The 10,284-nt window shown below is 42.1% G+C and overlaps 1 protein-coding gene, 1 long non-coding RNA gene and 7 other non-coding genes across 10 annotated transcripts; 8 read left to right on the forward strand and 1 right to left on the reverse strand.

Annotated features, from left to right (window-relative positions):
* The first annotated feature begins 53 nt into the window (after positions 1-53).
* LOC117000196 lies at positions 54-5,938 on the forward strand. Of its 2 annotated transcripts, XR_004418718.1 has the most exons (6): positions 55-112; positions 1,194-1,240; positions 1,744-1,787; positions 2,055-2,105; positions 2,497-2,529; positions 2,915-5,938. It is a non-coding gene; the product is annotated as an uncharacterized LOC117000196 (long non-coding RNA). The 2 variants fall into 2 exon arrangements; XR_004418717.1 differs by having other exon boundaries at positions 54-112; positions 2,497-5,938.
* On the forward strand, positions 793-873 carry LOC117000512. Its single transcript, XR_004418800.1, has one exon. It is a non-coding gene; the product is annotated as a small nucleolar RNA SNORD74 (small nucleolar RNA).
* Positions 1,610-1,676, forward strand: LOC117000519. Its single transcript, XR_004418807.1, has one exon. It is a non-coding gene; the product is annotated as a small nucleolar RNA SNORD75 (small nucleolar RNA).
* LOC117000504 lies at positions 1,901-1,982 on the forward strand. Its single transcript, XR_004418792.1, has one exon. It is a non-coding gene; the product is annotated as a small nucleolar RNA SNORD24 (small nucleolar RNA).
* LOC117000514 lies at positions 2,338-2,417 on the forward strand. Its single transcript, XR_004418802.1, has one exon. It is a non-coding gene; the product is annotated as a small nucleolar RNA snR60/Z15/Z230/Z193/J17 (small nucleolar RNA).
* LOC117000515 lies at positions 2,585-2,670 on the forward strand. Its single transcript, XR_004418803.1, has one exon. It is a non-coding gene; the product is annotated as a small nucleolar RNA snR60/Z15/Z230/Z193/J17 (small nucleolar RNA).
* Positions 4,639-4,714, forward strand: LOC117000505. The gene has a single exon (XR_004418793.1). It is a non-coding gene; the product is annotated as a small nucleolar RNA SNORD79 (small nucleolar RNA).
* On the forward strand, positions 5,469-5,539 carry LOC117000511. The gene has a single exon (XR_004418799.1). It is a non-coding gene; the product is annotated as a small nucleolar RNA SNORD47 (small nucleolar RNA).
* Positions 5,939-6,153: 215 nt separating the features above from the next.
* On the reverse strand, positions 6,154-10,160 carry HEBP2 (heme binding protein 2). Its single transcript, XM_033067622.1, has 5 exons — positions 9,978-10,160; positions 8,100-8,184; positions 7,869-8,004; positions 7,586-7,751; positions 6,154-7,029 (listed from the first exon to the last, which is right to left on the reverse strand). The coding sequence occupies exons 2-5, from the start codon at positions 8,172-8,174 to the stop codon at positions 6,855-6,857; spliced, it is 552 nt and encodes a 183-aa protein (XP_032923513.1). The 5' UTR covers positions 8,175-8,184; positions 9,978-10,160; the 3' UTR covers positions 6,154-6,854.
* Between the last annotated feature and the right edge of the window lie 124 nt (positions 10,161-10,284).

Consider the following 10,284-nt stretch of genomic DNA (forward strand, 5'->3'; position numbering starts at 1 on the left):
CGTGGCGCGTCAGCACCACGTGACCTGCGCTATATAAAGGACGGGCGCGGAGCCATCTCCCTTTTCGGTTCCGTGGCGCTGAGGGGTTCGGGTGCTCAGTGGCGCACTGCTGGTGAGTGGGGGGCGATTCCACGCTCGGGGGGCGCTGGTGCCGCTCCGGGGGACAGCCTGGGGGCCTCGCGGCTGCGGCTCGGTCGCCGATGCGAGGTGGCGAGGGAGGATTGAAGTGGATTGCGCGGCCGGGCCTGGTCCGCGGCCTACACCGCCGGGGCCTGTGCCTCATGGCGGCCCTGGGGATGTATAAGGGGGATCCCGTAGAGCCTCACAGGGCTTTGGGAGAGCTCAGGTAATGCCTCAGGCATTGAGTTACGGGGTCCTGCCTGCCAGCCTGTGGCGCGTTAGATGTGGGCTATGCCCTACTGTAATACAAGCAGTATGTAAGCGTGGGCCCGCTGTAAATGCAAGCGATAAATCTCCGTTTTTTGTGGATTTAGATGTTTTTTTAACTGCGCTGGGCTTTAAGGAGCTTTTTTCAGCTAAATAGGAAATGTTGTGTAAAAAGCAGTAGCAGCGTTAGGCAGGATGAAGGATCCCCGCACGGCTGGGATGTGCGGGCAGAAGGGTTAGGGACCGGCCCCAAGGCCGCTCGGCTGTGAGAAACTGGGACAGCGCTCTCAGGAGCGCGCGGCGGCTCTTGGTGACAGTCCTGTGCAAGTCCAAGAGCTGGACTGCGTGGTCCTTGCAAGTCCTGACTCAGCACATTGAAAGAGAAAGGGCTCGCTGCACTTCCATATGCTCTGCACATGATGAAAACTATGTTGGTAGGGACATCTGAGAAGGGTGATGAGTGCCAACATAATCTGAGCTGGGCATGGAATATTGTTGTTAGCCTATGTGACATCACCACTGGGCCTTTCTAAGCAGCAAAAGTTCATGCTGCCTAACTGCCCCGGTGATAATATACAGAATGGATGCTGTAGAAAGAAAACAAAGTAGTTTAGTGATCACATCCTGCTTAAAATACACAATAGCAATTATTTTTTGTGACCTCGATTCTTCCAAGATACGAAATTTAGACGGCATTAGGGGAAATCTTAAATACTTTGGATGTTGCTTGAATTTTTCAGAGTAATATTTGTGACTATTGCATCGTTTTTGGAAGAAGAAAAACTAACGTGCTTTCTTGTTTCTAGTTCAACATGTGTCAGCTGCACTCTTCCTTCTTGTGGCTTCGGTGCAGGTAAGTGTTGCTTGTGAAATACGGAGTTAAAATTAACAAATGTTGGATTTTGTACACCAGCTAGACTGGAGTTGTATGAGGGAGTTACAGTATCAGCAGTTTTAATTCAGGCATTTCCTGTAGTGCCTTGGGCAGGCCTCACTTTCCTGCTGGAAAAAGTCATGTTTATTTGTCCTGGAGAATGTTTATGGGGCTCCTGTTCACAAATTATTGCTTATACAGAGCCAGTCTGAGAGTACCCCAGATACCTTTTTTCCTCCCTTATTGCTGTTTCTTTGTTCATAGCAATAAATGATGTTTTGGGAAAACTGCCAGGAGTATGCTGTAGTAAATGGGTAACTATGGGGATTAATGTTGAGTAAATCTCAAAGCCTGTGATGGTTTCAGTATAAGAGTAGTGGTCAGAAGTGATTTCTGAAAACTCCGTGCTGAGGCTTTCTAACATGATTACCAGAGAAGCTCCATAATTCTGCAAACATCTCCAACAGTTTTATCTCTTCCAGATTTGCTGCCAAGATGTGGAGACCTAAAGCTACTTCTTCCCAAGGTAAAAAAAAATTATTCTTGAACATTAAATTTAAATGGTGCTTAAGCATTTGTCTAGACAGCATCTTCTGCTCTGATAGCAGAAAACACCTGAATCCCTTGAGCTATCTCTGGTGCCACAGTGATGACACTTATTTGCTACTCTTGACCGAGAGAGTGATGAGCACTTTTACCACCATAACAGTTTTCTGAGGCACAGAAACTTACAGTTCCCCATGATGCTTTGACTGCTGAATATACTCTTTTAACAAGTTTTTTTTACTTCTAGGGTTTGAATCCTGCACTTCAGATATATGCAGAAGGAGCACCACCTGAGAAGGTAAGAAATCTGTACTTCACATACAATGCAATCAGCTCTGTGGTTTATTCCATGGAGCTGTTAAAACACTGCAGTAAGAGGGATGGGATGATTTTTATGATTAATATCCACTAAGACCAGAAACAACTTATATTTGCTAGTATTCAAACTTATAAATATTATTTTATTTTGGGGAAAATTTCCTTTTCAAAGCAGTCACAGGAGGTGATTGCTTGGTACTGTGATTCCAAATCAGATACAATGATGATGGCATAGTTCAGCAGAATATCCTTGATGAGTACTTCTGTTTTTCGCCCCTATCTGATGTATCTGGCTCTTTGGTCTGTCAGTAGGAGCTATGGGCTTGGGCACAAAGGCTGAAGGGATCTCATTTTGTTTTTTATTGTTGCAGGCACTGGGAGATTAAACTGTAAGCTGTTACAAGGTAAATACTGCATTGCTGACATCTCTGAAAACTCACTTCATCCCTGTTGTCTGGAAAGGCTGCTGTGATGACTGCATAGTTCAGCAGATGACCCGTGGTGATCAAAACCAGTGTCTTTCGCCTCCTATCTGATGCAGCCTCGTGTAGCTCAGGCTATTTCAAACAAATCAGGGAAACTGAAGGTGAAACACCTTTTTGTTCCATGAATGTGTTTTAAACATTTATCTCAGGAGACTAGTAAGTGATTTAAACATATAAAAAATAAAGTAAGATGAGTAGAAAGATTAAGAGTAGGATGTGGTTGTGAAGTCAGGCACAAAATCTAGCAGAATAAGGTTAATCAGATGTTAGTGCTCCAGGTTGTAAGTCTTTTGTTGCTTTGCAGTCTGCCCTGGACAGAGGAGCCCCATGCCTCTTGTGCGAGAAACTATTTCACCTGTTACTGATGTTGGTGAAGACAAGGCTTTCCTAATATAAGGTAATTAATAAATTTTTTTTTAGGTGCGTGCTGCTTTTGTCTGTGCTGCATGTGATAGTTTGCTTTTAGCCATGCTTGCTAATTTATTTTGTTTTTAAAAGTGTGAGGTGAAGGTTAGTACCATATGTGTGCCTTTAGCTTCCTGTATTTCATAATAAGAACATGAAATAATTACCGTGTTAATGATCTTTAGAATTTTCCTGTTAAAACTTAATGGTGAATGCCACATTACTGTGAATTTAGTGTCCAGAATTATTTTCCTTAATATGCATGATGTGGTTACACAAAACTCTGCAATTGCAAGGTTTGCTGCTTCATGCAATTTCAGCACTCTGGTGCTGGGGAATGAGCATGTCAGTGTTGAAGAGTGGTGGGAAATGGCTTTACCAGAAGGGGATGGGAGTGTTGCAGCCTACTGTAAATGATGTTGAATCAGGTCTCTGAGCCCCATGAGGATAAAACTTGATCAAACTCTGATACAGTATTTTAGTTGAACTGTTCTTAAAGCTGTAACTGTCTGCTGGACCCTGCCTAATAACATCTTTTTTCTTTGCAGGCTTCTGGATGTTTCTCATTGTGAGGTAAGTACTTGTTTGAAATTCCTAAGTATTAGGATTTCAACATAGGCCCGTAAGTTAAGGCAATTTGTCAACTAAGGGGAAAAAAGGGCAAGAGGGGCCCATTGGCTGTGGCTTGCATCTCAGCCAGAACAGGAGGATATTTTAAAGGGGAACTGCTGGCTGGAGCCCAGCCTTCACAGTCTGGTGTGGGCTAAACTTGTCACTGTGAGCTTTAGAATTAGCTCTGATGGTGCTATTTATGTATTTGCCCTGTTGCCCATAGCAGCCTGGCCCTATGGCAGGGCTGCACAGGGGCTGACAGTGTGAGCTGCCTGTGTGATGAGATGTGACTGCCTTGACTTCAATCATGGAGGTCTGTAATTAGCTCTATCTGACTGCAGGCACCTGACTTGGAGTTTTTCTTTCTGTACTTGTTTCTACACTGTCCTAATGGTTTGCTTTGATCCAGGTGTGATGGAGCTGGGAAGTGATGCACCTGGTCATGCTACCTGCAAAAGTAAGTTGCTAACACATGAGTGTGAGTGGTCAGAACTGTGTGATACAGGAAATGAGGAAGTTACTAGATTCTGGCCTTTATATTGCAGCTGCAGCATTAAGCAGGGCTCTTAAAGATTTTACTACCTTTGCCAGGTAAAAAGCCCACAGATTTGCTACTAGCCTGCAGGATTCGCTCACTCAAGGGGCTGCATATCTCAAATTTAGCTACTTTCTGTGACCAAAGAGAAATAGTGGTGACCATTTAAAATACATACCTGCTATGGACTACTTGAATTCCTGCTTGATAAGAAAAGCTCTGTGCTACCAGGTTGCCACATGTTCTGGGCTGAGCAAATGCAGTACAATTACCTGCTATTAAACTTCTTGCTATTGAAAATTTAGTGGGTTCTTTCAGGCAGTAGCACTGATCTTGAATGCTTATGTGGTAAATTGTTTGTCTTGATGGCTAGATCAGAGCTTTTATGGTGATGTGAATGAGGATGTGGTTTGGAGTAAGGTCAGGTCCCCCTGTTAAAGGACAAGCAGCAGATACATGAAGCTGCTCTTGGCGTGTACTGTTTGTGATGAATTTGAAGCAATGGGAATCTCTCTGAAAGAGGCTGAGGAGAACTCTTGTGCTGAAACAGTACCCACATTTATACTCTCAAATCACTGTCAAAAGTGTGTTAGTACAATTTCATTTCTTTACAGGGTGAAGCTTGCATGGAGTTCTAAGAAACAAGATGGATGTGTCTGAGGTAAGTGTATAATATCTGGGGTTTAATAATTCCTAGAGTGTTGTCTTTGTGCTGAATCCTTAAATAGTGGTGCCTAAAATTAATTCTCTAAGACACCTGATTTGTCTTCCCTTTGTTTTATCTGGCTGTTCTGTGGGCACTAATATTTTTCATTAAAATGAAAAAACCTTGTGCTGTGGCTGTCAGTTCTCAGCAGTTACTACTAACCTTTATATTGGCTCTACACAAATTTAGCTGAAGTTCTAGATTGCTGCAGAAACTTGTTTTCAAACAAACTGGTAGAAGCCATTTTCAAAATCTATGCGTCTTGTATTTTAGGTATTTAAAATCATGAAATACAACACTGTTGGGAGAGACAGTATCACAAAGCAAAGTAGTAGCTTTTTACTTTCCCTGATTCTTCCAATGTTAGTAACTCTGTATTTCCAGTAAAGTTAGGATTTGTAAGCTTTGTTTAAGTTAAAGATGCCAGCTAGGTAAAAGTTTGGTGAATAGAAATTGATAAATAAACCTTGAATGTAGTGCTGCTGTCTGTTATTCTGAAAGTATTTTTCTCTTCCTCAGGAAAGGATTGTGCTATCTGCAGCTCACTGGGTAAGTCCACACAACAGATAAATTGTATTAAAAACTTCTGGAAATACTTGTAGCCACTGATGCAACTGATTCTGCCACATGAGTTACTGTGATATTACCCTTTCCGTTCCTTTTCTGAGGTTACAAAGCTCTTGAGGAGCTTTCTAGCAGTTGTGCTGCTGCATATGCTAACTGTGTTTTCTTGATATAGGTGAAAAGGCAATTCTGAAACTAGCACATGAAGAATTAAGAAGGTGAGCGTAACTGCTGTGATAATGTATTTGGTGGAACAAGTGATGAAATCTTAGCTTGAACTCTCTCACTGAACAGAGATGAAATTCTAAGATCTGAGATGTTCCCATCAAGCGTGTTGTGCTGGTTTGGTACCTTATAATGGTTCTTATGTCTTTCTTAATAGGTGGAAGATTGCTGATGAATGGGTTACACTTGCATGAACAGCATTAAAAAAGCTGATGTGTTTTTATTTCACTGGTAATGTTTGCCTGATGCTGATTGGAGCCAATAAAAATCTGTAAACTCTACCTGGTGGTGTGACCTCCTTTCTGGCTGGAACAACTTGATGCAAAACACCTCCAGACTGCTATATTAAGATTTAAAATGTTTGATTGAGAGCATGGACTAAACTAGGTTAGATGCTAGTCCTGCAAGTCCTTAGTCCTGCTAGTCCTTAACTGAGGTGTCAGATACTCCTGGAGTGCAGGCTGCAGGTAACCATATTTAGACAAAGCTAAATAACTTGAAGAGTATTTCAAGTTTTTACTACTTGTAAATTTGCTACTAAAATAATAGTCCACCAGTAATTCTGGTATTACATGTTCAGGTGCAGATTTTCTCAGAACAGTTGCATGGCTTGGATTCAGTAACCCTTTTCCAAGGGTTTTGCATTTAAACAACACAATATTTAGCCTTCATGAGGGGAAAAAGTAAAGTTGGAGAGGTGGGAGATTTTAATGATATAATTGCTGTTGGTAAGTCAGTAAGGCCTGCTAAGATGTTACTGCTTTCTAGTGCTCCTTCATGGAAACTTGCTTCTCTGAAATATTCATTTAAATTCCTCCCTGGTCTCAAGGGTGATGTCAATACCAAGAAAGTCAGCTTATGAAAATCGATTATGGAAAAACTCATAACACTTCAACTGGTGCTGTAGCACTTCTAGTGAGAAGTAAAGCTTGAGCAGGATTATTTTCAGATTATTAGTGTTGCTTAGAACCTTTCAGTAAGAGGAGTAAGTTTGTTTCCTGCCCACTCCACCTGATGTGATCTTGAATTACATTTCAAAGTGTTTTTATCCAGGACAGTACATCATCCCAGAGAAAATAAATTTAGGCATTGTTTCCACATGCAAGTTAAATCTTTCCTGCACTAAAACAAAAGCCAGTAATAAGATCTGATTTCATCCAGAGCTGATTAGTAGCCTCTCAATATTCCCCCATCATGTTACTTTTTAAAATACCACACTTCATTATGCCTGTTAAAGAGCTTGAAGGGACTGTCATAGCCTGCAGTATAAAAGAAGTCTTCGTGGAATGGTTGGCCTCTGTTCCTTAAGGTTCTGGCCAAGGCATCAGCTTCCTCAGCATATTTCTCTGGAGAGGCAAATCCACCGAAGGACCTGGTGAAAATGAGAGGGAGCTTTTTGGAACAAGCCTTGGGCTTTATTTTCAGACAAACTTAAGACTTGCCAAGCAAGTTTGGGCACTTGTGCCGCAGTTTGTAGTTAGTAGATTGTTCATGCAGAACTAACAGTTGAGCAACATGCATATTTATGCTGTTTTCAAAGGTAATACTTAGAAAAAGCACCCAGGTAACAACTGCCCTGCATGTGTTGTGGCAGTTCTGGACTACAACTAAACAAGGATGCTGGGAGTGTAGTTTACATATTCTGTAAGACAAACTGTCTTCAGAAGATGTTTCTGGAGGGTGCATTTCCATTAAACTCAATGTAGTTTTCAAATGTCTTCTAAAAAAAATTGGTTTTTCACCATTTGGTCACTTGACTTAGAGGTAAGACATTAAAACATTAGATTTCTTAAGGCCTGGATCTTAGCAATTAAAACTGAACAGCAGGGTCTCCACACCTTATCTTTTATGAAAGTGTACCCCACACTTAACTGAGGGCAGCTGCTGACCTGGCTTCATCTGGTGTCAGCTGCACTGGTTTTGCTTACCGGACAAAGAGAGCTGCTGCCTTCCGTTCCTCAATGAACACATCCGAGTCAGTGGGCTGGGGGGGGCTGTCCTGGTGTTCAAATGGCACAAAGAAAGAGATCTTGAAGTCTGTGCAGCCTGATTTTACCAGGCAGGTCACTGGCACAGTCATGTCAATCTTCACCTCTAGAGGAAAGGAGAACCAGGTGTCTAAGCTGCATCTCCCAGCTTCTCTATTGTTCGTTATTATTTGTGTTTGTTAGCTACTTGTAATTCTTCCCATTACAAACCAGCATGTCCTACCTTTTTCATTCTTTCCCTGGATGTAGTGGAAGAGTTTCCAGAAGCCCTGGCGCATTGCTTCCTTCTGGGTTTCTCCCCTAATGACTGTGCTGACCCACTTTGCTGTCTCATACTGACGCAGTTCGTAGTCCTTTGCCTGAAATGTAGTGAAAACAGTAACCATGAGATGGGTGTTGACAGAAATTAGTAGCTAATTTTTCCAAATCAGCATACAAGTATTGTTGCAGTTACCATTGCCTCTACTGAGCTCCAACGAGGGGACTGTAGATCCAGGGACAGAAATGTTTGCTTGAAGGACTTGATCATCTTGCCGGAGCTGGAAGGCAGGCACAGTACATTGGCATCTCTTAAATTAATATGGCACTAGGGGCCTTTTCAGTTGCTGAACTGGTGGGAGGCCTGAAAAAAGGCTGAAAGCCATTTAGCCTTGCAGGAACAGAGCACCAGGACAAGAAACTACCTCTACTGGAAGAAGTGTTCTTTGAGGATATGCTGCCCTTGCTTCTCCATGACAAAAAAGTATTTTTTCCTGACAGCAAAATAATATTCTACAAGTGGGAGTTTTTTGAAAATCCGTAAGTCATAAGAACTTCAGTCTGTTTGCTCCTGGATGAAAAAGCAGTAGTGGTGTGGTGGATGATCTGGTGTTGACTGTGCCCTTAACTTTATTTGACCTCTCATGATAGCTGATCACTTTCTTAAAGGCCTTTAGCCTGTGGATGAGGTTTTCTGCATTTCTGAATGAATAACTATTTTCCTCCATACCCTTCATATGGGAGGAAAAAAGGTGAGAACTTAAAAAAGCTGTCCCAAACAAAGCAAGTGAAAATATTCAAAATCACTGTTGAAATAATCAGATCTGGTTAAATGCTGAGATTTTAGTGTCCTCTGTATATGACTTCTGTTGTTAACCAGGCAGACTGTAGTGTATGATCCACATTCTAACAGTCTGCCTTCTCTTACATTACAACGTCCTTTGCACTTCATGTTGCAAAGAGCACATAGTTCAGTGGTTATCTGGATTCTTGGGTTAGAGAATGTTGTCTTCTCAGACTACAACTTAATTACCTGTTTGTTGAGTAAATGTGAATTTTGTAAAATCAGTTGCCTTGTATTACTTAACTACTTTCTTGGCTGTTCCATCTTCTTGCAATATCTGGACTACTGTTGAATTCTATTAATCCCTTTCTGTTCCCTGCCTAGATGTTGCTACAAAGAGTTCTTGGGATCTGAGGTTGGCAAGTTTCTACTAAAACAAACAAACAAAAAAAAAAGGGCCACAAGCCCTGGTGGTACTTGGGTTCCCTTTGTGTCTGTAAAACACGTAGTATGTGGAGCCACTTAAATGTTGAGTTTTTTCCAGCAGCTCCTTCAGTTGTCACTGAAGGTCAGAATCAAGCAGCTGGATACAGCTGCTGGTAGTAAAGGTAGGTGCTGTTCCTTCCCTGTCCCAGCCTGAAGGTACATCATCTCCAGCAGACCTGACTGGAACGATGGGCACCAGGGACTGCTGCACAGTTGTACTCTGTTAACAGACTTTTATCTATGATGTTCACAAATCAACAAAGCAGCATAAAACAGAAATCTATATAATTAGAAGTGAATATGAGCAATTACACCGAAACTTCCTACTACAATTTATTGCCACTTCAAAGACAAAGATGCTGCTAACACCTGTATTAGTTACTGCAGAGCTGGTTTCTCTTTACTGGCTAATTCCAGCTGCTTCCCAAAATACCTTTCCTTAACTACTGGGTAGACCTCACAGCTCTGGATTTTGTAACTTTATAGCCAGTACTGTCAGTGACTGCATGTTAGAAATTTTTTTTTTTGAAGTTACGTAAAACAATGCTTTGAGATGGGAGAGACAAGAATCCTTGAGATGCAGTTGAATTTTTTTAAATGTACAGGAAAGCTGAACTTTGAAATGCCCATCTATTCATATAAATATGTCTATAGGGTGTTCAGGTTTTTTTCTGCAGCTCTTAACAAATGGGCCAAAGGGACAGGCAGCAGGTTAAATTGCTAGCACAATTAAGTGCAGCCAGAGCATGGTACTCCACAAACTACTAGTGCTGTTAAGGAAGTGAAGAAGGTAGACATACTTACAGTTTCAGCTGTCCTTGTCCTTCTAGCTGTTGCAATGTGTCCTGTGGAGGCTACACATCCTCATAAGATGCTGCATGTCAGTGTTTATTTGAGTTTGGGCAAGCTCCTCCCCTGCCTCAACCCTACTGGAGGGGGCTGCTGTTATGAAAACCAGAAGGCTGGAGCCTTGTCCTGCCCTGGGTCTCATTGGAGAACCCCCACGCAAATGCCAAAAGCCCCACCTACTACCCACAAGGCAACACTGGGACTAGTGTGTGATGTGGCTCCATAAACAGTTTTGCACCCTTGTGTAACTTCCCCTGTTTGC

This window comes from Catharus ustulatus, chromosome 9 (genome assembly GCF_009819885.2).
Source record: "Catharus ustulatus isolate bCatUst1 chromosome 9, bCatUst1.pri.v2, whole genome shotgun sequence".
Taxonomy (NCBI): domain Eukaryota; kingdom Metazoa; phylum Chordata; class Aves; order Passeriformes; family Turdidae; genus Catharus; species Catharus ustulatus.

Coding starts and splice junctions, on each gene's coding strand:
- HEBP2 (XM_033067622.1), bottom strand. CDS start 8,174: ATGATCAAGTCCTTCAAGCAAACATTTCTGTCCCTGGATCTACAGTCC. Junction 8,005..8,099: donor GGAGCTCAGTAGAGGCAATG/GTAACTGCAACA, acceptor ACTACATTTCAG/GCAAAGGACTACGAACTGCG. Junction 7,030..7,585: donor GCAGCAGCTCTCTTTGTCCG/GTAAGCAAAACC, acceptor CATTTTCACCAG/GTCCTTCGGTGGATTTGCCT.